We start from the raw sequence: 27,299 nt of genomic DNA on the forward strand, positions 1-27,299 counted from the left end.
CAAACAACCTCCCGCCACCTCACTGATGGCAGGTGCAATCACGGCGCATTTAAAGTAAAATGTAACTGAAACAATACTTTGCCTTGGCAAATCCTTACCCTAACATCTGTAAACACTGCCATTAGTCCGTGGTTAATACTCAGAAGAACTGAGAGAAAACTCTGCGAGTTCTTGTTCTGAGAATCTAGTTTTTTTTTCCTACGGGAACGATAGTTGGGATCGACAGTAGAAAAATACTGCAGCGTCTCCTCCTCGGATCCACTCTCCTCATCTGTGAGAAATAAATGTCATAGTGATATAGCCTATGGAAATAAAATAGCAACTGGAATATCATCCCCAAAATACCTATTTTACAACCGTTTTTTACCAAGAATCTTACAGGACAATAAAAATGTACTTTCTGTATTTTTCTTTTGCACTGAACTTTAAACAATGTACATACTATCACTATAAAGATAACATTTAATTTATAACATTCGCAGTATGTCGAGAGAAGAGGAGAAATACTATAAATCACTAAAAGATATAAAATATAGTTACAAGGGGAAAATATCCAAGAAACATTTTAAAATCTATCATTTGAAAAGGTTACTGCTTTATTGATAAACCCGGCATTTTAAGTCAGAACAAATTTAAAATATATTACCGTAGTGAACTGTGGATTTAAATGGACTAAAACTATCTTTGTTGAAGGTATTAATCAGCTGACTGGCTACAGAAAGACCAATACCATAGGAAATATTTTCAAATGTCTCCACTGGTGAAGGAGCTGTTGGTTCCCACAGCAGCAAGTCATTAAAGATCCTACAGAAGACACAAGTTGAAAAATACATTAACTCACAGTTCAGCTCAAGTTAAACTCAAGAACATGTCTTTAAGAAGTCACATGAACGGGGCGCCTGGGTGGCTCAGTGGGTTAAGCCTCTGCCTCCGGCCCAGGTTGTGATCTCAGGGTCCTGTGATCGAGCCCCGCATCGGGCTCTCTGCTCGGCGGGGAGCCTGCTTCCCCGTCTCTGCCTGCCTCTCTGCCTACTTGTGATCTCTCCCTCTCTCTCTCTCAAATAAATAGATAAATAAATAATAAAAATTTTTTTTAAAAAGTCACATGAACAATAATTTTTCTAGACGGGAAATAGAAATTAGATCCTACAAAGAAGTAGGGTTGGGTGCTTGGGTGGCTCAGTGGGTTAAAGCCTCTGCCTTCGGCTTAGGTCATGATCCCAGGGTCCTGGGATCGAGTCCCGCATCGGGCCCTCTGCTCGGCAGGGAGCCTGCTTCCTTCTCTCTCTCTCTCTGTCTGCCTCTCTGCCAACTTGTGATCTCTGTCTGTCAAATAAATAAATAAAATCTTAAAAAAAAAAAAAAAGAAGTAGGGTTTTTTCTTTTCTTCTTTTTTTTTTTTTTTTTTAAGCATTATGTCCTTTCAATGTAAAAGTTACTGATGCGGCTCTACTGAGGGCAGTAAGAAAAGAATCTGTACTGTTAGGTACAATTAGCTATCTGCCTGGTTTTACCTATGCTGTGTGCACCAAATTACATACCCCTAAATGCACTTTACATGAGGAAGTTAATTTAAAAACCTTAAAAGAACAGAGGAAAGGCTGTTCACACTGGAGAGCAACTCTATAAACAGTAACAGCACGCTGTCTCATCAGCTGCCCCTTCCCCCCCAACCCCCGCACCTGCCCCCACACCTCCCCGCCCCGCCAATCCCATGGGGCAGCAGGAAGAATCATTACTCTCACTTCACACTTGGAGAAACTGCCTCCTAAAGGTTAAGTGCCTTACCCAAGGTCACATAGCTAATTTGTGGGAGGGCCAGGGCCACAGCCCAGATCCTGTCCAGCTCCCAATTCAGCTCTCCTCATTACTCACTGTTCCTAGGGATAACTCCTTTCTGTCTCTCTCTCCCACAGAAAGCACCACTTCCCTGGGAAGTGGGCACAGACAAAGAATGCATCCGAAATAGGAACAAAGACAGGAAACCCTCTACTTGCTGCACAGACAAGTCCATCCTGGTGGTTAGTGGGTGATACACATCAAGCTAGACTACTAGCACATCCTACTTTTTCAAAGAACGATCTGTCACTACTCAGATGCCCTCCTGCTCCTATCCCCCCACCCCCCATTATCACCCCTGCTCTAACATTTCTATTAATACTCAGACTTCACAATGTCCTCTCTGAAGCCTGCTGTTAGGATCTGGACCCACAGTGAATCTTTCACATATATAACTCAATCATGGCGCCTGTAACAGTACGTTCTTGCTTCCCCTTCCAAGACAGCAGCCTCTCAGAGAAAGGGCCTTAGGTCTTGGTCTTCTTTATATGTGCCTAGCACAGTGGCTGTCGTGTAGCAGGCACTGAGGGTTTGCAGCTGAGAGGACCATGGATGACTCCCATGGCAGGACTGCCAAAGGCACAGCCTCATGGTAAAGCCCAGTGTGAATACCAGTCAAGGTGCCAAGTGATGACACAGGCCTGGCCCTTCCTGTGAGAAGCCACTTGTCTAGGAACTTCCTGAGCCAATTCCTAAGCTTAGAAAGTATAAACCAGGACTGAGTACCGTGACTCTCAGAAGGCTGAAATCCCCACCCCAAAAGCTCTCCGTCTGGAACCATCCATAGGTGAAGAACACCAGGGATACAGGGCAGAAATAGGTCTCACCTCGGACACAACACGGATAGCTATGCCCCAGACGGTGTGGTACTCACTGGCTCACTGCTTCTTGGGTATATTGCTCACAGGACAAAGAAACAAGAGTCTAAACCCGATCTTACTCTAAACCCCTTTGTAAATAATAAAGATATAAAATGAAGAATTTTCTCAGAAAACACCCTTCCCTAAGCTTCTTCCTTAAACTATTATCTTCATAGGTTAGAGAAACTATTACTTACTGGTAAAACTTGGAGTTCTTAAATGTAAGCGTTCTATGATTTTACATTTTCCTTATTTACATTTTGGTCTAAACACAGTCTTCATATCATTAATACCGTGAAACACTGGATGATGTTTCTAATACCAGAAAGAAAGCACTCAAGATATTTGAGGCCAAGGGAGCCCCTGGTCGGCTCAGTCAGTTAAGCACCGGACCCTTGATTTTGGCTCAGGTTATAATTTCAGGGTTGTGGAATTGAGCCCTAGGTTGGGTTCCTCACTCTGCAGGGAGTCTACCTGGGATTCTCTCACTCTTCTCTCTCAAATAGATTTTTTTAAAAAGAAGGATATTTAAGGACACATCACCATGATTCTGTGGCTATGAGCCTGAAATGTAACAGACAGAAAATATCTGATTTAACAAAGCTAGTGAAAATTCTTTTATATGCTACTCTAAAGGACTTTAACAGAAAAAATTCTCCCGTTCCACGAGACTGTCTATTTAAAAAGAGGCGCCTGGGTGGCTCAGTCAGTTAAGCGGCTGCCTTTAGCTCAGGTCATGATCTCAGGGTTTTGGGATCAAGCCCCACATTGGGCCCCCTGCTCAGCAGAGAGCCTGCTTCTCCCTCTCCCTCTGCCTGCCGCTCTGCTTACTTGCGCTCTCTAGCTCTCTGTCAAATAAATAAATAAAATATTAAATAAATAAATAAATAAAAATAAAAAGAGCCCACTGACCACGGCACTAGAGGACTAAACCAAGATCCTAAAATGTATGAAGTTAAGGCAGAGTTGGTTATATCTCCGCCTCAAAAAGTCTTTTTTAGTGTATGAAATAAAAACTAAAAATAAATTTTAAAAATTACAGATTTTTTATTAAAAAATTACAGATAAAATTACAGATAAAAATTACAGATAAAAGGGCACTATTTAGCAAACATTTAGCAAAACTCAACTGGGGTGTGAGGATTAGATAATACAGAGTATTAATCGTAATTCAGCCATCAAAATGAGAAAATTATGTATAAGAATATCCTTGTCCTTGGGAAATACACACTTGAGTGCTCAGGGAGGGGCATCGGGTCAGCAGCTTACTCTCAGATGGTTTGGCGGTGGGGCGGGGAGCTCTTTGTTCTATACTTGCAACTCTCCTGTAATTTTGAGAATATGTGAAAACTTTGAAACACTATTAACTCAAAAAAATAAAATATTAATTCAAAATAAAAATAGACCTATTCAAAGCCAAATGAGGAACAAAGAATTCACACCCTGAAGAACTTAGATACGCGATTTATAAGCCGCACAGGGGGAGGGAGTACTTCAACATTTATGTAACTGTAGGTACCTAAGAGCCAGAGAAGCGAGCAGAGTAAGGCAGAACAGAAACACTCTTCAACAACCACTACTCAGGGCGCCTGGGTGGCTCAGTGGGTTAAGCCTCTGCCTTCGGCTCAGGTCATGGTCTCAGTCAGGGTCCTGGGATTGAGCTCCACAACAGGCTCTCTGCTCAGCAGGGAGCCTGCTCCCCACCCCCCACCTGCCTGCCTACTTGTGATCTATCTCTGTCAAATAAACAAATAAAATCTTCAAAAAAAAAAAAAAAAACCCCACTATTTAACCAACTCTACAGAAGAACAGATAACTCGCTCGATACCAGATTTGAGCGATCAACCCCCTCCGCCCCCCACCGCCATACTGACGGGCGTCCCCCATATGCTAACCACTGGCTCCTCGGGACGAGGCTCCAGCACACCAAAGAAGTCTGCTACTGTCAGGGGTGAGTCTATGTTCTGTATATTCACCAACTGGCAACTGTGTTTGGCCTCAAATGTGCTCATCTCACCTGTATTTATTGTTGTTAGCATAATATTGAGTTAAAGTATACCTAACAGATGACTTAAACATATACACTGAGGTGGAAAAAATCTTAAAAATCAAGAAGGATTTTACACTCAGATTCCTTTGAAACTATTCAGTAACTGAAAACTGTAGACAAAACCATGTATTATGTAAAACTTCCACATGTGGCTCATATTACAAGGAAGAAAAGAAAGGCCTTGCTTGCAACTTAAACAGAAATTATAAATGAACGTATTTGTAAACTGAATGTTTAAGGCGCATGTTTCTGTTCTGATGTCCCAAATTTAACCAACAGCCACCTGCTCAAGCAAATGCAAAAAGAGAAAGAAACCAATTAAGCTCTCTGACCTCCAGGTTAGATCCTAAACTAGTTGTTTCATTTTGCTCTGTCTTAGCCTTGCACATTTGTCAACTCTTGGTAGATATTCCTAACTATAAGAGAACGGTCTAGGGGGTCAGTAGTTTCCAAACTTTAGATCATGTGTAACAGCTAAAAACAAAAAAACGGTAAAAGCTTCTGATACAAACTTATAAATCATAGGCTTCTATTTATACACATTATGTATAATATAAAACAAATATAAAAATATAAATTTTAAAGACTGTAGGGGTGCCTGGGTGGCATAGTTAAGCCGCCAACTCTTGGTTTTGGCTCAGACTGTGATCTCAGGGTCGTAAGATCAAGGCCTGCCATGTCGGGCTCTGCACTCAGCACGGCGTCTGCTTGAGATTCTTTCTCCCTCTCGCACTTTTGCACATGCTCTCGAAGATAAATCATTAAAAAAACGAAGATTTTTTTTTAAAGTGAAACAGAAGAACTAGCACTTTCTTCCTACACCTCATATGGACAACCCTGTGAATCTCATCATCAAGAAAACTAAAAGCAGATCTTTCTGGAATTTAATTTTCTGATTCTAAGACCAATAATCCTGGTCACGAATAAGCAATAAGGAGATCCAAAGCTTATTATTAACAGTTAAGGAATAAAGGGCCAGAGATAATCTGATATCAAGTAAATGTATAGCAGAAACAACAGTACAGCTTCTAAAGACTGATAGAAACGAGAAGCACGTCTCTCATATGAGAAGCTAGTGATGACTGACACTAAGAACATCTTTTTTCTAGAAAAGCACATGACCATCTTTCAGGTATGCTATAGAAGTGATTCCTTCAGTGGATGGGAAGGAGGACTGTAACAGAGGACTACTGAGTGCTTACTGTTTGTCAGGCGCTGTTCTCCAAACTTCTCAAGTGCCGTATCATCTAATGCTCCAAACAACCCTCTGAGACAGGTTCAAGTATCATCTACACTTTACACGTGAGGAAACTAAGCTCAGGTCAGGTCAGCTGTAGAGGAATTCAGAGTCTAGGCTCTTTTAACTCTAGAATGCTATTTATTTCAACATATTTGCTTGGTATGTATATTTAAGGATATTTGCAATCAACTTAAATTGTGATATACAAGTTGACAAGCCTGAGTTTTATAATTCTAAGAAGATGCTTTCTGAAACTCTGAAAAAAGGATGTTCCTTGTAACAAAGACTCTAGGATTTTGATTTTACCCCGGCACCTGTTAGCCCTCCTGAGTGTCTCCCCTAGCACCTGCTGGCCCTCCATATAGGGGTCTCCAAACTCTTTTCATGTCACTGCACACATAGAAGACATTTGCCCAGAACTCTGTGGTAAGGTGACGGAGAGCAAACAGCCAACGAAGGTGGAAGGAATAAACATCTCATGTATAAGTAACCCAGTTACTAGACACACTGGTTAGGAAACTCTGCTATTACAACGGCCCACCGCAACAGTTACCAGTTTTGTGATCAACATTACACAAAGTACCCAGAGATGATAGATAATATTTAAGCAAGGAAAGAAAAGGGGAACGTGGGGAAAGAGGGAGGCAGTTAGGCAGAAAGTCCAATCCCAAAGACTCAACTAAATGTACTGAAAACTGGGGTGCCTGGGTGGCTCAGCGGGTTAAGCCTCTGCCTTCGGGCTCAGGTCATGATCTCAGGGTCCTGGGATCCAGCCCCACATCGGGCTCTCTGCTCAGCAGGGAGCCTGCTTCCCCCTCACTCTGCCTGCCTACTTGTAATCTCTCTGTCAAATAAATAAATAAAATCTTTAAAAAAAAATGTGTTGAAACTCACCTATTATAAAGCTTCTCATAAAAGCGTTTATTAGGTAGTGTTATATGAACGTTGGGTAATGTAAGTTCCAGCACGTAGTGAGAATTACTGATTGCTTTATCCTGAAACTCTGTCATTTCCACAGGGTCTCCTGGCATCACCATCTAAAATATAAGAGTTTAGTGCAAAAAAAAGCATCAAATAACCATTTCATGCTTAAAGTAATAGTAGCATCTTCTTGCCTAAACAGACAAACAAGTATGTAACTTTTAAGCAGAAAAGAAAAAAATATTATTCAGTCTTAGAGTTAAGAGCCTAGCACAGTATACCAAGTGCCTCTTCAAAAACAAAGAATGAAAAGGACTGCTGTACGGTAAAGGACAACCCCTTCGTCGCTCACTCGTATTTTACCTGCTCATTTTCAAACATGACTCTCCGAGACGAGAAGGGAGACGGGGCTGGTCTTCGCAGATCACAAACATCCTTCAGGGAATGAGCACCTCCCTCCTCCTCCTCCTGATAGCGGCCGTCACTCTCTTCTTCCTCAGCTGCTATTCTCTCCAAAATGGAATGCACAGCTGGCGGGTTTAATTTCAGTACAATTCTGACAGCAGAGACAATTTAAGAAGTCAAGGTCTCAGTGTGAACAGCAAGGCTTTAACTTTTCTGCACTGACACAAAGACCACTGATGATAGGACTCAGCTGCTCTACAAAGTCTATGTCTCATGTAACCACTTCTGAGTGTGCTGTAAACTTCAAAATGTAGAACGGATGAAACAAAGAAAAGAAGGGCGGTACTATTTCATACTTAGTTAACTGAAAATCTGACCTTGTGAGGACAGTTATCTTTCAATTTCACTAACAGCTGGCAAATTTGACCTGAGAATTCTATTTTCCTGAAACCAAATGCTTCTGGGGTCTGTTCTGCTATGACAGAGTATTACACGTCTAAGAGAACTTCTGTCATAGAAATTGTTCAAATGGAAAAAGAGACTGATAAGAGAACAACTTAGAACTGCAAACAATAAGGTACCATTTTCCTTCGGGAATTTCAGTTAACAAACGGCTTGTCTTGTTGTACTAAAGACAAAAACCTGAAGTAAAGAAGCAGACACCCTGGGCCCCTGCTTTCCTACTCCCTGCGCATCACTAGCAAAGGCTTTGCCGTTTCCTTCCCAACACTGTAGACAGGTCACCTGGTGCCTTCAAAGCAAACCACTGTGGGGCATCTATAGTGGGTTTTTCCCCCAAGTAAGTGGTGCCAGTTGGCTCCCCTTATGAACAATCATGACTGTTTCCTAATTTATAGATATCCTCATGTAAACTGTGCTCCAAATTAATCGAAGTAAACCCATTTCTTATGATGAAAACTCAGGCACTAAATTGCTCATTATCAGGCATGTCCTGATCACACCTATCCTAAGAGCCTGCTAGGTCTGATCCACAGGGGCAGGTAGAAAAAAGGCTGGCAGGGAAAGGGCACAAAAAAAGATTAATTTTCAGGTATTAAATATTTAGTTTTCAATGTAATAAAAGTCATTATTTCAAGTAAACTAAGTCCTTTTAAATATACCCAAGCCCACTATCAGGCTATTAATAGTCTTGCTATAATATATAATATATAATGAGTAATTAACAAATGTTAATAATTAATAATCTCTAACAAATATAAATATTACTTTATTAATTCTCCTAAGAAATCCGAAGCAGTGATTCTTGACATCCGCCTGCACACTGGAATCACCTGGCGTAATTTTCAGACTACCCTGATGCCCAGGCTCTACTCCAAAATCTCAGAGTGGGACCCATGATTTGAAAAAGTGCCCTAAAGCAATCACGTACTATAAAATTCACTTGACAACTAACCAAATGATGCATATAACTCTTCTACTGTAGCTCTGAACTATTTCTTTTAAATGGTTAATGATTCTTTTGTCCCTCTAATTAAACAGGGTGACTTGAGACCAGGGAACACATTTGATTCCTTCATCTCTCACAGTACTGACAGACACCTTTCATAGAGTAGTACCCTCACTGGATTTGTCAACTTAATTTGTCCAACTTTCTCTGTGTTATCTCATCAGGGCTGAGTTATTTTTAGTTTAAATTGTGTGCCAAAATGTCGACTGAATGTACTACAGCAGGGGCACCTGGGTGGTACAATCGGTTAAGCAACTGACTCTTGGTTTCAGTTCAGGTCATGATCTCAGGGTCCTGAGATCAAGCCCTTTGTGGGGCTCTCGTTCGGCACGTGCAGTCTGTTTCAGATTCTCTCTCTCCCTTGCCCTCTGCCCCTCCCCCCCACACACATGTTCTCAAAATAAATCTTTAAAAAAAAAAAAAGTACCACAGCATTTTTGAAAGGATAATCTCATTAAATGTCTATCATATCCCCCCGTTTACTCACCGTGGCCAGTCAAAGTCATCTGATGATGCTGTATCTCCATCTACTCCACTAGACACATGGAAAAACTTAACAGACGGTTCTCCTTTATCTTCCTGGAATGACCCTAGTAAAACAAGACTGATTAACTACAGTGCATTTCTTCTCAAGTGCTTAAAGATAGCTTCCTCCTAACGTAAGCAAAGATCTTCTGAATCAGGGACACAGGGCAACAGTAAGTTGCACAGGAAAGGACACAGGGCAACATTAGGTTGCACAGCACTTATTCTTTTGTTCCTATTTCATGGGTATATGTGGGGAGACAGAAGGAGCAGACAAAGATGATGTCTTCTGTTCAAACTCCAATTCTTAGGCACCAAGTTTAAATGTGTCAGGTACATAATCATGACACACTAAATGCAGCAGTTGCCACTTACTGCCACTGAATGGTTATTCTACATCAAAGTTTATGCAATTACAGGAACACAGAGATAATAACTATATTTCTTAAATGTTTTGTACCAAGCACTGGAAGAATTACTTCCACTCACAATAACCCTATGCACGCTTGTCCATCCATTTTACAAAGAATGACTTTCCTCTAGAATAATGTTTCTTCCCACGATAGATAAGAGAAGATCAGACAACTCCTAAAGGCCCTTTCATGAAGTCATCATCGTTAAGTCAATTATAAATATCTCTAAAGATGCACAAAACTCAGAACAAGGGAAAAAATACTTTGCAGCCTATCCCCTGAGATGGAGAAGCAGGATATGGCGGCAGGGGAGCGTGCGGTTAAAAGGGTGTGGTGGCAGAGGCAAGCTGATTTCAAACCACAGAATGAAATGTCAGAATCTTCCAGAGTTCCACGTAGACCTGGTTTACCCTAAGTCAATACATATTCTGTCAGATGACAAAAGTAAATACAGAAAAGCTGTCAACAGGCTTTGCAAAGAAAAGTCACCAGAGATTAGTATGATGATTAAAACCTCAAGTGTGAGACTTCGGTTTGAATCTTGATTCTGCCATTTACTACCACGTAGTCTTGGAAGGTACCTCTTCTTAAGTCTATGGATTCCTCACTTATAAATGATAAAAATATTTGGAAATAATAAGCCTAACATAACCATGATGATGAAAGGAAACCAGTAACACATGCGAAATACTTGGTACAGTAGCTAACACAGAGTGGCACTCAAGAAATTCTGGTTACTTCCAGCCCTACAACAAGGAGTCAGGTGGCAATAAAAATGTAAGCTAAAGGGGCATCTGGGTGGCTCAGTCAGTGAAGTGTCTGCTTTTGGCTTGGGTCATGGGTCCTGGGATGGAGCCCTGTGTCAGGGTCCCCGCTCAGCAGAAAGCCTGCTTCTCCCTCTCCCTCTAGCCTGCCCCTGTTCATGCTCCCCCCACCCCAAATAAAATGTTTCCAAAAAAAAAAAAAAATGTAAGCTAAAGCACTATACTCCCCTGTAGAAATTTTTTTTTTTTTTTTTTGGGAGAAAGCACGAACGCAATCCCCCACTACCACAAATTATGCAGTAGAGTTTCCCACATTTGGGAAAATCGCAGGGGTCAGCACATCCGGAGTGCAATGGATAAGCCTCACCCTGGGAAAACCACCTTTGTGATCATGGTATCTCCCCTGCCACGTAATTTCTGAAAGTAAGTATTTTAATAAAGTAAATAATCATGCTTAGTAATTTTTTAAAAAATTAATTCTATCACATATTGGTATACAAATCTGGAAAAAAGTCATTACTCTTGCTTTCTAACAGTGTCTATATTGGGGGCTGCCATAGAATTTTTCATGTTTCCTTGAGCAGCAGTTGTTTGTTTCTGCTCTGGCTCTGCACATTCAATCTTACCAACTAGTTCTCTAAAGGTAAGTTCCAATTTAATTTGTTCCGGGGTTGATCCTCCTATAAATTCAGTCTTAAATTCTAGATCTGTGAATGCTAAATGAAGGATCTCCTTCTGAAGTGACTTCTTAAACCACGGCCCTCTTTCTTGATCTGACCGAAGATCAGGTATTGGGAAGCGAACAGAAAGGTTTAACGCCGGTGTGGCAACTTGTACCGATATCCGACAATTTGCAGGATTATGTGAATCATCCAGAAATACTTCAGTAAAAGCCTTGTGCTAAAACACAAAATATCAAAAATATGCCAAAACATCAAGTTAGATAAACATAAATGACATGGATATTCAACATTACAATATGCATAATCATATCTATTTCCTCATTCAGTATAATGCATTAAAATACCACTCAAATTAACTACTACCATATTAATTTAGTGTAATGAAATTTTATAATGCAATAGTTATTGATAAAACTTCAAATAACTGGCAAAAGTTAAACCAAGTAAGTCAAAAATCAATCAATCAAAATAAAAACTGAAACGAAGTGAAGACACAGGTGCTATAAATATGCACATTTTACTATAGACTAAAAAAACAACAGTGTGTAAATTAGGTTACAATAAATCCAATACAGTTAAAAATCAATTCAACTTTCAATTTGAAGGCTTTATCTACCAACATGCTACTTGATGGGAAATAAGATAGATTATGCCAAATGCCAGGGCCCATCCCCAACTTAACTTTAGATTTCTAGGACTAAGCCTAGAGCCTGGCACAGCCCAAGTTCTAAATATTCAGCAAGTGACTCACTCTGCTCCCATCCAACCCAAGGGTATGAGCCCATCAAACAACCCTTAGAAACCAAGACACATATGCACCCTCTACTCAAAGCCATGTTACAACAAAAGGGTCAAAGAACATGCCCTTCAAATAGAAGTCTATTTCTGTTTTGGGGGAGTCTGTTTTGTTTTTCTAAAATGTACTGAAGCTTATAAAGCTTTAGTCCAGAGTATGCTACAGGTGATAACACTCCTTCATGAATCAGTGTCTAACCTCCTGGATTAGGGAGTTCCTTTCTTATCCCGGACTGGGAGTTTTAGCACACCTGTTCTTTCTCTCCCTCTTGGACTCTGTAATACCAACCCTCACTCTTCAGCAAAAATAACCCAAGACACTAACCATCATCCCAGTACATCTATGGCTAACAGCAAGTGTGCACGCTAGCCCCACAGAACTTGAAATATAAGTAATTGACGACAACAAAAAATAAAGAATGTTGATTTAATGTGAATACCTACCACTAATTAAGGGGGAAACAAGTAGAAAAATAGCTCTTCCATTTTCTTTTAACTAAAGTTCTGTCTGTTCCTGGTCTAAGAACCCCACCGCCCAATTCCAGCCCAAAATTCCTAACAGATCTCTTGCAAATCTGACTTACTTGAACTGCTTAGAAAAGACACCATACAGCAGACAGATCTAAATGTGATGCTCGATAACACAATGGCATACATTATGTTCCCACTTTCAAAAGTGTACCTTACAATATAGGTGCTACATTTTATAGGTAGACCAGGTAGTTGACTGAATGTCTGAATAAATTTTGTGCAGACATTATAATCGTAATTTATAAAATTCAGATATACACAGAGAGAGAAAGGAAATCTAATTCTACACTCTAAAATATTCAATGCTACCAACTGGTATATTTCTATCCATTCTTTCACTCTACCTCAGTTCTATTTACACAGTTCTGACGTAAGTTTATGTGGAAAAATAGGTTTCACTTTTTCTCTTAATACTTCATGAGCTTTCTTCATGTCGCTACACCATCTTTATAACCCTCATTCAAAATGGCCACATAAAATTTCACTCAATATTACTACAAAACTTATTCAGCTAGTCTGCCATCCAGACATAAAAGTCTTCATCTTTTCATTATGAACAATGCTGTTTTAGTACTCTAAGCTATTTAATCTATTGAGAATACTTAAGTTCAGGAATGATCCCACTAAGCCCATTAGCTAGCTATACTTGGGATTAGTATTTGTAATGTTCTGAATACTTACGAGACTAATATGTTTATTGTATGAAGTATACATGTGCGAAGCCATCATCTCTACTGTGGTAAGCTTCTGTGGTTGGAGCAAGGAATTTAACCTGTCCACAATACTGATATCCAGCTCACAAAACACAGGATTTAACTTAATCTGTAATTCTGCCTTCTGAGGAACAGAACTTAGTCTTGCTTGATTACCCTTAAAAAAAAAAAAAAAAAAAAAAGGAAAACATTAACATGATCACTAACAGTACTACAAGATTAAGTGGAAACAGTATGACTGTCACAGAATATGTATCTAATGAAAATTTACAGGTGGTAGCACACAATAAGGCTTCTTACCTGGGGTCCTTTATTCTCAGAATGCTTATAATGAAGCTGAAGGCACACAGGGGGATGGGAATCCGTTCGTTCTTTGGAATGGAACATTAATAGCTTACAAACAAGGACAGAAATAAGTTAATTGTAAGATCTTAAACTATAATTCATCCCATGAATTAACAGAGGTGCTAATGGTGGAAAGACTTCTTTGAAATCAGGGAAGCTCATTTTACATTTCATTTTGGTCATTCACAAGCAATGTAAATCTTAGACAAGTTAATTTCTGTGATACTTAGTATCTCATCTGCAGAACGTACTGAGAATTCAAGTGAATTAATGCCTAAGAAAGTACTCTGAAAATAAAATCATGTACAAGGGCAAAGTAACAGCAATAAATGTTATCTTGATAGCTTTGGAAAGTTTCTCTAGCACACACTTCTAGAATTGGAAAAAAAAATCAGACTAATAATAAATGAACAAAAGACATTTTGCTTGTCCTTGAACAGTGCTTATTAACACACTATGGGTATTCAGTATTTAACAGACTTCTTCTGAAATTAATAGTGCTTAGAAAGTTAGTGAAATAAAGTCAACTGTCCCATTACCTGTCTGCTGCTCTAAAACAAGTCAACTCTAAAAATTCTAAGACTCTTACAATGACCTTGAATGCCATACTTTAGAATGTTTCAACAAAATACACATGCGTGCACACAACCACGCACACATGCACACTTCCTTCCTCTGTGACTTCTTATACTTTTTTTTTTAAATAAAATCATTGCTGTTAATACAACCCTATAAAAGCAAGGCAGATTTAAAGAATAATCCTAAAGACAAAGTATCTAGCATTTACCTCTGTGTAGTGAGGAGGAACAGAATGAGAATCAGTTGGAAACAGGCACTCCAAGAGTTCCATTTGCCCAAGGGACATATCAGTACTAAAATATCGGGAAGCTGGTCTTTGTCTTTGTTCATAGGACACTTTGATGCCAGTTCCTATAAATCTATTACAGAAAATGAAGCCTTTAAGAGTATACTTCTAGGTTAACCAATGTGTCAAAGAATAGTACACGTCACAATAGGTGGATAATCGTGCTTTATTATCACAAGTTCAAGTTGTTAGCAATAACTAACATTCCTAAGTGTATTAACCAGAAAGAGTGCTTCCAACTGCCCATTCCCTGACATTAAGAAAGCAATGTCTGATAGGAAATTATCCAGGATATATTTATTTCCCAACAATGCCTTCCCGTCTTTGACATGGCAGTGAAAAAAAAAAAAAACTTTCAAATCTATAAAATATATGTAATAGATTCTTAAAATTACTTAAAAGCCTCATGCGGGACACCTGGGTGGCTCAGTAGGCTAATAAGCCTCTGCCTTCGGCTCAGGTCATGATCTCAAGGTCCTGGGATGGAGCCCCGCATCAGGCTCTCTGCTCAGTGGGGAGCCTGCTTCCTCCTCTCTCTCTGCCTGCCTCTCTGCCTACTTGTGATCTCTCTCTCTGTCAAATAAATAAATAAAATCTTAAAAAAAATAAAATAAAATAAAAGCCTCATGCAATATTTCAAGACCTTCGGTCAGTGGATCTCAAGTGAAAGTCATCTTCCTGTTTTTGTTGCTTTTGTTATATTTCCTACTGGCAGACATTTGAAACCTTGTCAAATGTTTTTACAGTTTAATTATAAATACTATGGTCCTGGGGCGCCTGGGTGGCTCAGTGGTTTAAGCCTCTGCCTTCGGCTCAGGTCATGATCTCAGGGTCCTGGGATCGAGCCCCGCATCGGGCTCTCTGCTCAGCAGGAGCCTGCTTCCCCCTCTCTCTGTCTGCCTCTCTGCCTAGCTCTGATTTCTCTCTGTCAAATAAATAAAAAATTTAAAAAAAAAAAAAATAAATAAATAAATAAATAAATACTATGGTCCTAGCTTGCAGAGTTTCTTTTCCTAAATATAAAAACTACTCTGTGAATTAGTTTTAACACTTCAAAAAAAATAAAAATAAAATAAAATAAAAAGGTCAAACTTCTCTTAAAATATTAATGTATGTGCCTAAACCATTAACATAAAATATAATCAAAGAAACTTTCATATTAACATGAGCAATGTTTACATACTAACAATATTATACTTACAAATTTAATTCTCTTTTCATCCATTAGGACTCAAACCATGAAAGAATCACTGGCTATGTGGACAGCTTTTTTTTTTTTTTTAAATAAAATTTTGTTTTTGTTTTTAAATAGGCTCCATACCCAGCGTGGAGCCCAATTTGGGACTTGAACTCACAACCCTGAGATCAAGACCTCAGCTGAGATCAAGAGCTGGACACAACCAACTTAGCCACCCAGGTGCCCCCAGATGGCTTTAACTTTTTAAAGCAGAAATTGAAAATACAGCATCCAGGCTCAGGATCAGCCTTGGTACCCTCTCCCACCCCACAGACAGTGGCATGGGAGTCATGTTGTGTCCATGTCCCTTCTCATTAGCCCCACTCCACTCTCAGCACCACTGCCATCTCTGCTGAGCCAGTAACAAAAAGAACTATTTTTTTATTGTAATGGTGCCAATATTTTAACTGGCAAAATGTGGCCTAAAAACTTGTCAAGGGTGCCTGGTTGGCTCTGTAGGTTAAGCGTCTGACTTTAGCTCAGGTCATGAACCTGGGGTCCTGAGATCAAGTCCCAGCCTTGGACTCCCAGCTCAGCATGGAGTCTGCTTCTCCCTCTGCCTCTGCCCCCACTTCCTGCGCATGTTCTCATGTGTGCTCTCTCCAACCAATGAATTTAAAAAAAAAAATCTTAAAAATTGTCAAGAGCAGAGAAAAATCCAGATTATCTCAATCTTACATGCATATAGTTTTACATGCCGAGTAACCTGAATAAGAGATTCTATGGTAAACATTTTTGTAGCACTGCAAGGAAACCTCACTCATTCCCTCATTTACAAATAAAATGAGAATCAAAAAAAGAGATAGGCAGATAAAAAAGCACCCATACGGTTCTTTTTCAAGCATCATTAATAAACATGAGAGAATTTACCTAAGGTGATCGTGTTTGCAAGCTTCTGCAAATACTGCTCGGGAAGACTTAAAATCATCTGTTGAAAATCTTGCTGGGTCAATCTTTTCTATACAGGTAAAGAAAGCTATTGCCAAAGGCGTCAATGGATTAAGGTTCAATGACGTTTCAGGTGGTGATAAAGGATCAATGTGAAGCACAGAAATGGAAAAGGTTCCCACAGCTAGTCTAAAAATAAGTTCAGGCCTGGATTCATCCACTGAAACAGATCTAGATGGGAGAGCTGAAACACACAGGTTAGAATTATAGACATAACATTTAACACTTAAAAACTATCCGTTATATCAAAATTATAAAGAATTTACTCAAGTGTTAGTTTTAAAAAGCAGGTGATCACAGAACAGTCTGAATGATATTTGATATTAAACAAGTAAGATAAATTGTTATCTTTCTACATTTGATATCCAGGGTCCTTGATACTTGAAGCATCAAAAAGAAACATGAACAGAAGTTTTTGCATTAATAAAACTGATTGGAAAAGTCACAGATTAATCCAAAAGCTGCTCAACAAATTTTCCTTTAAGCCCTTGTGTCTATTTCAATTAAATTTTGCAGAGAAGAAGCAGGGAAATACAATCAAAATCACAGTGAGATACCATCTCACACCAGTCAGAATGGCTAAAATTAGCCAGTCAGGAAACGACAGGTATTGGCAAGAATGCAGAGAAAGGGGAACCCTCCTACACTGTTGGTGGGAATGCAAGCTGGTGCAGCCACTCTGGAAAACAGTACAGAGGTTCCTCAAAAAGTTGCAAATAGAGCTACCCTATGACCCAGCGATTACACTACTGGGTATTTACCCTAAAGATACAAATGTAGAGATCCGAAGGGGCACGTGCACCCGAATGTTTATAGCAGCAATGTCCACAATAGCCAAACTATGGAAAGAACCTAGATGTCCATCAACAGATGAATGAATAAAGAAGATGTGGTGTATATATACAATGGAATACCATGCACTCCTTAAAAAGAAATGAAATCTTGCCATTTGCAATGACATGGATGAAACTAGAGGGTATTATGCTGAGTGAAATAAGTCAATCAGAGAAAGATGATTATCATATGATCTCTCTGATATGAGGAATTTGAGAAACAAGACAGAAGATCATACAGGAAGGGAGGGGAAAAATGAAACAAGATGGGACCAGGGATGGAGACAAACCGTAAGAGACTCAATCTCTGGAAACAAACTGACGGTTGCTGGAAAGGAGGGCGGCGGGAGGGATGAAGAGTCTGGGTGATGGACACTGGGGAGGGTATGTGCTATGGTGAGCTCTGAATTGTGTAGGACTGATGATTCACAAACCTGTACCCCTGACACAAATAATATATTATATGTTAATAAAAATAAAAATAATAAAAATAATTTTAAAAAATTTTGCGGAGAAGAGACCTGAGGTTCTCTTTCAAGGAAAATGTAAACAATGGAACAAGTATTGATGGTTGATTTAGACTCCTGAACTGCAATAATAACATGAAACTTATGGTGAGCTTTTTACTAAAGATATTTAAATACACAAAGACTACCGTGAATGGGCAACTATTCTGAAATACTTCATGGTGAGTTGTTCAACTATGCTTCACATTTTCTTTCTAAACTTTGTTAAATGGTCTAGATTAAAAAAAAAAAAAATGAAGGGAAAGAAAAGCAGCAGTAGAAAGTCATTTTCTAGAAACAAGCAATTTGTTTTGATTTTTCATTTTTTTAAAATTCCAGTGGAAAACTACCGTAAGGGTCTTACACTACTTACAAGTCTTCTGTAAATTTGGTGGGTGAACTAGGTTGGACGGTAACGTGGACCCTCTTACTGGCTGTTCTTTATGAGGTTCAAGGAAATCTCCCCACGTTGGCTGAAGCTGTAAAAGAATTTTTTTAAATCACATGATTATGAAGTATAGAATTTCGGAAGCCACTTTTCAAGAATAGGACAAAATTGAAATACTTTACCACAGTAGCACTTAATGGAGATCCTGCTGGAGTATTTGTGTATGTACTAGTTAATGATAACTCAAGGTCCATATTTGGAGGGTCTCCCAGCGGTGGAAGAGAAGAGAGACTATGGGACATGTCCATATCAGCCATGGAGAAGAAAACTTCTTCTTCTAGACAGAATTAAACCTTGTCAGTTGTATAATTCATGTCTTTAAAGTAAGTTAACATACATTAACAGAATATTCTTCAGATTCTCTGAAGTACACTGATGCCCTACAATTGACATTACTTCTGATGGGGTAATTTGTGAGGATCCAAGATATAAATGGCATAGTAAAAATGCTCAACCAAATACAAGTTAACAAAAGTTTATGTTATCCTACTGGTGCACCTGTTTTTTATTTGTTTAATATAAGATTCGCAGAACTACATGGTGTATTTTTAAGAGTCATATGACAATTTAGAAGTTAAAATCCAACTTTAAGATAGTACAAACATCTCGCAATCTCTGGTTTCATTTGAATACAGCATTCTTAAATAAAAAAAAGAAACACCTGAATGTATTATTTTAGAATTCTGTTTACATTTCACTTCTTTCTGGAAGTTGTTTTACCCTCACGCAAATGAAGTTTGTTATGACCCAAATTTCTTGAGTAGACTTTAATTTTTTAGTTTTTAACTTATTTAGTTCAATTTAATTGGGTACTTAAATGGATTCTTATTAAGGTATTGTGCTAAACATTCCAAAACACCTGTAAAAATGCAAAGTAAACTTGATAAAGACCCTATTTACATGTAATTGATGGAAGAGTAGAAAAAAAAGGTTCCACTTAAGAGCATCTGTCAATCATAAAAAAAAAAAGCATCTGTCAATCATTATACAGGCATGTAAGAATTTGACAAAATGAGTAATTACCCACAATTTATCTTTTGCATAAGTCTACATTTTTGTAAACTGACTGTCCTCAGAATTAAAAAAAAAAAAAGTCCCAATTTACAAAACAAGATTATACAATCATATAAGGATACGTGAGCGAGCGCATCACTCTAACGCTACGGTTAGATCAACTTACAAATTTAAACCTTCTTAGAGCTCGGATCTTTTGTTCTTTCATTACTAAACTCCATTTCACAACAGCCAAATTAGGCTTACTTTGCTCTATGTTGACATTGTAGGAATCTCGTGTCAATTGCTTCAGTTGCTTACCACGGCTAGAAGGTGTACGAGCGGATTCTGTCTCATAAAAGCTTTGCTCTGAAGATACACCTGCTGAGAGGGAATCTTTTCTCAAATAATACCGGTTTAATTCCATCTGAATTCGATATTCGTCTTCTTGCTGCATGGGTCGGTTTTTTCTATCTTTATGAGCTAACCCTATTTTGCTAGAATTTTCTACAAGTATAGAAAGGAAAGGACAACAATCATTAAATTTGGATGTAATCAATCATCTCTCTCCCAAAACCACTTGTCCAATACCAACAGCAACTTCATGTCACAGTCAATGCAGAAGTACCACTATTTAATATTAATCAGAGCTCTGCAGTAGCTTTAAGCGACTAGCTAGGAATCACAGAATCTGAAAAGTTTTAAATAAAAATAGTAACAGAGTTGCCTATTGCCATACTTGCCTGGTCCAGCAATAGCTGCTAACATATCCAAGAGCAAGTGCACCTGCCTTGGTGACAGGAAGAGATGAATAGAGTCTATCTGTCCATCAATATCCAACTTCAAAAAAAAAAAAAAAAAAAGCCATTCAGGATAAACACTCTTTAAAACCTCGTCAGCACAAATCCCATATACTTTCACGCACTGAGAGGAACACTCATTCCTCAGTCTTAGATTCTGCCACCTAAGATTCCCTCCACTAATTTACGCAATCTAAATGAAAAGACTTAAAGGCCACCAAACTGTTGTTCTAAGGGCGAAAACCCTCCTGCAAAATTCCATGTTGGCAAGTCCAATGTCCTATTTTTATCTCTGAGTCTTCCGAGTATTTCAGGTACTTGAGGAGGCCTCAAGCCAGTCACTAGGAAGAATATGAAGATAGCAACAGCACAGAATTCATTCCCAACAGGATTTCGGACTCAAATCATAATCCTCAAAGCGGGATTCAAACCAAGAGCAAATAAAGCTGGCTTTCCCAAGTTTGCCCATGGATAACACTCCTAGCACAGCACGTGAGGCCCTTCCCTACCAACAGTGTGCCTCTCTGCACGCCCAGGCAGCGTTCCACAAAGCTCACTCTCTGCTGGGCAGGAGAGTGCAAATGACAGCAGAGATGCTCACGAAGTGGGTGCTCACCTGGACTGCCTTGCTCTTTTCCAAGTCTCTGTCCATTTTTCCTCCTGGAAATAAAAGCCCCAGCCGATCTCATCCTGATTCCTGTGGAGTATGTTCTTTTTTTTTTTTTTTTTAAGATTTTATTTATTTGACAGAGATCACAAGTAGGCAGAGGCAGGCAGAGAGAGAGGAGGAAGAAGGCTCCCTGTAGAGCAGGGAGCCCGATGTGGGGCTCGATCCTAGGACCCCGGGATCACAACCTGAGCCAAAGGCAGAGGTTTAACCCACTGAGCCACCCAGGCACCCCTGTGGAGTATACTCTAACAAAACAATTACTCTGTTTTCTACACCACACTCTAACACGTTGAGTATGCCTGCCTTACTTTTCATTCACCTCCTCTTAGGGGTAATGCTAAGACTATTGTCTTTATGCTATTTTGCAATTTTAAAAGAATTCAATTAATAACATTTATATTTGGGGAAAATTGGTATCCTCCCAAGGCGGGGGATTTCTTCTGATTCTAAAAACGAAAAACATTGCATAGTAATGCTGAGAAGCTTCCATGATCTGAGAATATAATATATTCTCCAGGAATAACAATCATCATTATCACCTTTTTCTGAGTATTGGGGAACTATGCTTTCATTACATTTCCACTCATTCTAGTAAGACTTCTGTTTTACAGACAAGGACACAGGATCATAAAGATTTGCACAAGGCCACCTACAGACCCAGAGCCAAGATTTTAACCTAGACTGACCTAGATGGGAAGTACGGCTCTCCGTGGATTTGTTTTATAGGGCTCCTTGCTGATGGCTGTCATCCCAGACGATGAATCAGCAAGGAGTTCAGGCTGGGGACAGTGGGAGAATCTCTGATTATATGCCATATTTAAAAACTGGTTTTTAATTTCTTAGTATTGAAAACATAATCTCCGACCTTTATTAGGATGGGTGATCAAGAGCTTCACTTCTAATGTTCATAGAAATATTATCTGTACATTCTAAATTTGGCATACAAAGAACAAACCACCTCTTACTTTCCTCTGAAAATAGAAAAGACAGAACTAAAATAATTTCAGACTCAATATGACACAGTAACTAAACAAAAGGTCTATAAATTCATTACATACAGCTCCTCTATTTTTTTAACATGATGGAATCCTGAAAGTATATGCTAAAACTGAACATGTGAACAATCCGACTGACACACTATTTGGGGTGGGTACCGTCTCAGAGAACTAAAAAAAACTTTTAAAAAGATTATTTTTTTTTAAAGATTATTTTTTAAGATTTATTTATTTTAGGGAACCTGGGTGGCTCAGTGGGTTAAAGCCTCTGCCTTCAGCTCAGGTCATGATCCCGGGATCCTGGGATCGAGTCCCGCATCGGGCTCTCTGCTCAGCAGGGAGCCTGCTTCCTCCTCTCTCTCTGCCTGCCTGCCTACTTGTGATCTCTGTCTGTCAAATAAATAAATAAAATTTAAAAAAAAAAGATTTATTTATTTTAGAGAGAGAGGAGGAGCACAGATGCATATAGAAGGAGGCAGGGGCAAAGGAAGAGGGAGAGAGAGATCTCAAATAGACTCTGTATGAGTGTGGAGCCCAACCCAGGGCTCAATCTCACGATCCTAAGATCATGACCTGAGCCAAAATCAAGAGTCAGACACTTAACTGACTGAGCCACTGAGAGGCACCCCCCCAAAAAAATCTTTCATAACATTTTGATCCCACAGTTGAAAAACTTGTGGATATAATGAACATCAGCAACATTACAGATCTGACTCCTGAGTACCCCTAACCAATGCCATCTTTGTCTATATGGCATTAAGTTTATGGGATTTATGTTTCTCAAAGCTGGTATCTTGCATAAAAAATAGTTTCCATTTAGCCTTCATTTGCATTAAATAAGAACAAAAAGTACTCAAACTCAAGTTACTACACAAAAATTACCATGTAGGCAAGGACGGTAGTATCTGCAAATATCAAACACTGGCTGGCAAATGATGCCATCATGCTCTAATTCTAGATGTTCATTTGTCACCTAGTACACAGATGTCCAAAAGTAACACTGAAAGGCACTTACACAAATCAACACATAATGTGCACGTTTCGGTTTGCACAAAGATCAATGTACAAATGTTGAGGACTATCTAATTTATTTTTTTTTTAATGATTTTATTTATTTATTTGAAAGACAGAGATCACAAGTAGGCAGAGAAGCAGGCAGAGGAGGAAGCAGGTTCCCTGCTGAGCAGAGAGCCCGATGCGGGACTCGATCCCAGGACCCTGGGATCATGACCTGAGCCGAAGGCAGAGGCTTTAACCCACTGAGCCACCCAGGCGCCCGAGGACTATCTAATTTAATCAAAACAGAACTACAGAAGTGACTGCCATGGTTCTTCCTTCACAGAGAAATAGCTAATGCGATCCGGGGAGGCATGGATATGTTCATTTCCTAAGGATATTAGCACCTCGGGATTCCCTGTAGTGTTAAAACATACCTACAGCTTTCAGGTTATTTTATGAACAGGCTTAAGACCTGGTGAAAGGCTTTCACACCACCTGAAGTAGGACAGAGCAGTAAACAAAGGAGAGGAAGTAATCAGCAACAGGAAGGCTGGCGTTCTGATCATCACCTTCCTCTGCCTCTAACTGTAGCGAGGCGTGCCGACCCAAGGACGGACTGCCGGAGATCCTCAATCCTCTGAAAATCTCCTGTGCATGCACGAGTACTCCATTGCTCCCTCTTTTTCAGTGTCCCCACAGCCATGTCTATACCCTTTATCACATGTTGTATTAAAGCAAAGACAGTATTTCCCTCTTCTCTGCATCTCCCCCAAGAAACTACACAGGGCCTGGCATCCAGTAGTCACTCAAACATCTAGCTAGTTAGGCCAGTGAGTAAACAAATGAATAAATCCTGATACTTTCTTAAACTACATTTCACAGAGATTATATGGAAAAAATGTTTTCAAAGTTTGAAAATAACACTTCACAAATACATTTTCAACAGACTAAATATAGGCTTCCTGATTCTCCAGCAGACTGTTCAACACTGTTCCCTAAGAAACAAGTGCAGTTGTCTTTACAGGGTCTTCAAAAAGACATGAGACACGATGAAAAAAAAAAAAAAATCAATCTCTTTTCATAAATATTATAACAACTATAAAAATGGTCATTCTGTTCAGAACACACGTAGGTGGGCATTTTTACATGCATAAAATTAAACATCTTCTACAGTCAATTTCTTATTTCCAAATCTCTTCTCCTTTAAACTGAACGGTATGATAAAAGTCTTTAACAAATTCCTAATTTATTAACTCATTAATGTTTCTGAACTGCTAGAATGGGGGAAAGTGAGTGCAGGAGACAGTGCTAACACCTGAGCATGAGCAGGGGCTGAAGACAGTCCTCACGTGAGGCCCTGAAACCTCAGGACAGAGGTACCAGCTGACAGTAAGAACACAGACTCCAGGACAGAGGGCAGCCTAGATACAGAACAAACCAGAGTAGCTAATCAGTGGGTCATTGCACACATTAAAGAATACCTGTACTTCTGTTTTAACTACAGAAAATGAAACAAACACTGACCTTAGCTCCAGGAAGCACTTCATTCTGTTTCAGCGTGAGACTCAACTCCAGCCTACCAATTAGCCCTCCAATCTGCACTGGGTCAGAGGGCGCTACCTCTGGTAAACTTCTAGTTAGTTGTGGGTGCGGCTCATATACAATTTTGGGATTCCAGCTAGGTGACAGCTTTGGCTCAGTTTCCTATAATGAGGCAATAAGAATAAAGTAATTCTTTAAAACACTTTAGTGTAAATAACCCGAAATGCAAAATACAAATGTCAACTTAGAGTAAAGTATTTGACATGAAAAACTGTATTACGTGACAATGAATAAACCAGTGTCTTATAGCTAAGTAATAAAAGCAAATCATGGAAAAGGACTTTATGAAAAAAAAGCACATCTATTCAAATTACAGCAATAAGAAAACTTAATAGACATTCTATAATCATAAAAACTTGAATAATGTAAAAGATAAATTATGGAAAGACTGATTTATAAAAGGACTCTACTCTTACAAAGGATTAATACAAAGTTCCTTAATTATAAAACATTTTTAAGGTATGATTTATAAGTTTTCAGCCATACATTCATTATGTAAGGTAAATGTGAACAAATGCGCTTTTGTTTTTACTACAAAAGTGTATTAGCTGTTAATATGCCATTTTCCCCACACGGTACAGTATCCAGTGTACCCAGCACTGGTAGGAAAGGCATCAATCATAAATAGGAATATGTTTAAAACTTTGAAAAGCAGGTCTCCATTACTGAGTATGTGTGTTAACTTCCAGATCAGATGGAAAGTCACTAACACATATTCTATATCCTAGCACAATTTAATAGTCCTCCTTTAAATTATTTATTTATTTATAAATTTATTTTTGGAGAGGGAGAGAGAGACTTTTTTTTTTTTTTTAATTTTTTTTTTTTTTTTTTTTTTTTTTTTAAGATTTTATCTACTTATTTGACAGAGAGAGAGAGATCACAAGCAGGCAGAGGGGCAGGCAGAGACAGAGAGAGGGGGAAGCAGGCTCCCCGCCGAGCAGAGAGCCCGATGTGGGGCTTGATCCCTGGACCCTGGGATCATGACCTGAGCTGAAGGCAGAGGCTTTAACCCACTGAGCCACTCAGGTGCCCCGGAGAGAGAGACTTTTAAGGAGGCTTCATGCCCAGTGCAGAGCCCGATGCGGGGCTGGATCTCACGACCCTGAGATCATGATCTGAGCCGAAATCAAGACTCAGACGCTCAACTGACTGAGCTACCCAGGTGCCCCTAAACTTTTTAAAAATCTGTGATTTAGTGTTTGTTTTCTTGGTTTGTTTTTCCTACCGCTGGTGCAGTTGAACACACTGGGGAAGATTTTGCTGACGCAGAAAACTCCTCCCAGAAGAGAGACACTCCGGAGAGCTGGAGTAACTTGTGAGCAAAGGCTGTGGGCTGATGCACGTTAATTCCTGAGGCCTCATCAGCAGCTTCATCACAGTAGACAGTTCTCCATGTTCAAAACAGAAAACGTTGGCATAAGAAAACCTACTCGCAAGTCTAAGAAACACACATAGCTGTTTAAGGTCAAGGGTTTTCTAGTGTTACCACTCCTCAGAAAATGCCTAATGTGGTCAGCATCAGAGCTTTACCACAGGAAAGGTTTTCACCAAGAGACCTCAATCTCAGGAAGGATAATTTTATGGGGCTCCTAAATTGGGGGGAAAGATTCAGAGCTTCCTAAAGTTCGCCTCAAGGAAAACAATTCCTGTGCTCGCTCACAAACATCTCTTAGTAACAGACAGCATTTGGCTCCAAGTCACAAGCCCAAAATGAATGACATTTCTTGAATTCTTATGACTATTCTATGAGTTCTTGGGACTCACCATTTCATTTTCAACAAAGTACAGAAGGTAGTAATACCTCCATGAGATTTTAGATATTTTTTAATATACCATTTCAGGTAATCCAATCTAATTTCAAAAATCTGTTAACAATAACTGTTTGACTAATAGGAAATTTAATGATGATAGAAAGATAGAAACCATAACATATCTGCTTAAAATTTGGTAAAAGCTCCCAACAGATCCCTGTACAAAGTGTCTTTGGTGCTCAGTGCACACACTTCATTCCGCACATTTCCGTCACATTAAGACACAGGTGAACAGTGACTACCTCAAGGGCAACCCTCTCGGGTCTCCTCCTTCTTTGGGTGCTTTGTATGGTCTGTATGTTACTGTACTCTCAATAAACTTGGCTTTGCTCCCCATCAAACAAAACAAAACACAAACAGTGACGACCTCAAATTGACACTCAGCTGTTTATAAGGCTCCAAGTGGGCATACACAGAAAACTGAGACCTGGTTTCCATCTTTTTAAGTAAATCACTATCGCACAGATACTCTCACAGAATCCTCTCAAAGAAAACTGCAGGCTTAGCCTTTCTCATGAAAGCAACACTTAGATCAAGCACAGGAAAGCAAACAAGATCTTCACATTAACGAGACGCGCCAAAACAGGGTGTCACTCGTAAGATAAAACTCAGGAGTGCCTTCAACTTAGCAGCACTCACATACTCACGATTTTCATTTGACATTAACTAAAGAGAATCATTTGCTCTGAATCCCACACAGTACTGAAGTATACAATTGAAGTATACAATTATACTTCAACTGGTACTTTAAGCTGTCAGTAATGGGATTAGAATGGATCTAGGAGAGCAGCGCTTTACCTGGAAACCATATGATGTAGTAACTCAGCAGCATCACTTCTAATCTCTAAAAGCATCTCTAAAAGATCTTACTATTTATACAAGAAAAGAATAAGGTTGTTTATTCTCAGATATAAGAAGTCTTACCTTTCTATTCGAATTTCAAGTGCAGTTCCAGTTTTGGAATTTTCTGGCACGTGTTCAATTCTCAAGACAGTGTCTATAAACGTGACTTTCACTCTTCTTAGTACTAGAGCAAA

General features: G+C 39.2%; 1 protein-coding gene across 1 annotated transcript in view; it reads right to left on the reverse strand.

Moving 5' to 3' along the window:
• ATG2B (autophagy related 2B) overlaps window positions 1-27,299 on the reverse strand; it is a 78,730-nt gene that overhangs the window by 32,069 nt on the left and 19,362 nt on the right. Inside the window, exons 4-20 of the mRNA XM_080808610.1 lie at window positions 27,187-27,289; window positions 25,677-25,839; window positions 24,371-24,550; window positions 20,126-20,222; window positions 19,704-19,889; window positions 18,512-18,666; window positions 18,315-18,420; window positions 16,525-16,786; window positions 14,340-14,490; window positions 13,508-13,600; window positions 13,176-13,364; window positions 11,112-11,385; window positions 9,271-9,373; window positions 7,274-7,466; window positions 6,884-7,026; window positions 647-804; window positions 99-271 (exon numbers count right to left, since the gene is read on the reverse strand). Of these exons, the coding sequence (XP_080664736.1) occupies window positions 99-271; window positions 647-804; window positions 6,884-7,026; window positions 7,274-7,466; window positions 9,271-9,373; window positions 11,112-11,385; window positions 13,176-13,364; window positions 13,508-13,600; window positions 14,340-14,490; window positions 16,525-16,786; window positions 18,315-18,420; window positions 18,512-18,666; window positions 19,704-19,889; window positions 20,126-20,222; window positions 24,371-24,550; window positions 25,677-25,839; window positions 27,187-27,289 (2,729 nt within the window). The remainder of the gene's footprint in view (window positions 1-98; window positions 272-646; window positions 805-6,883; window positions 7,027-7,273; window positions 7,467-9,270; window positions 9,374-11,111; window positions 11,386-13,175; window positions 13,365-13,507; window positions 13,601-14,339; window positions 14,491-16,524; window positions 16,787-18,314; window positions 18,421-18,511; window positions 18,667-19,703; window positions 19,890-20,125; window positions 20,223-24,370; window positions 24,551-25,676; window positions 25,840-27,186; window positions 27,290-27,299) is intronic.

The sequence above is a fragment of the Martes martes genome (genome assembly GCF_963455335.1).
Source record: "Martes martes genome assembly, chromosome: 7".
Taxonomy (NCBI): domain Eukaryota; kingdom Metazoa; phylum Chordata; class Mammalia; order Carnivora; family Mustelidae; genus Martes; species Martes martes.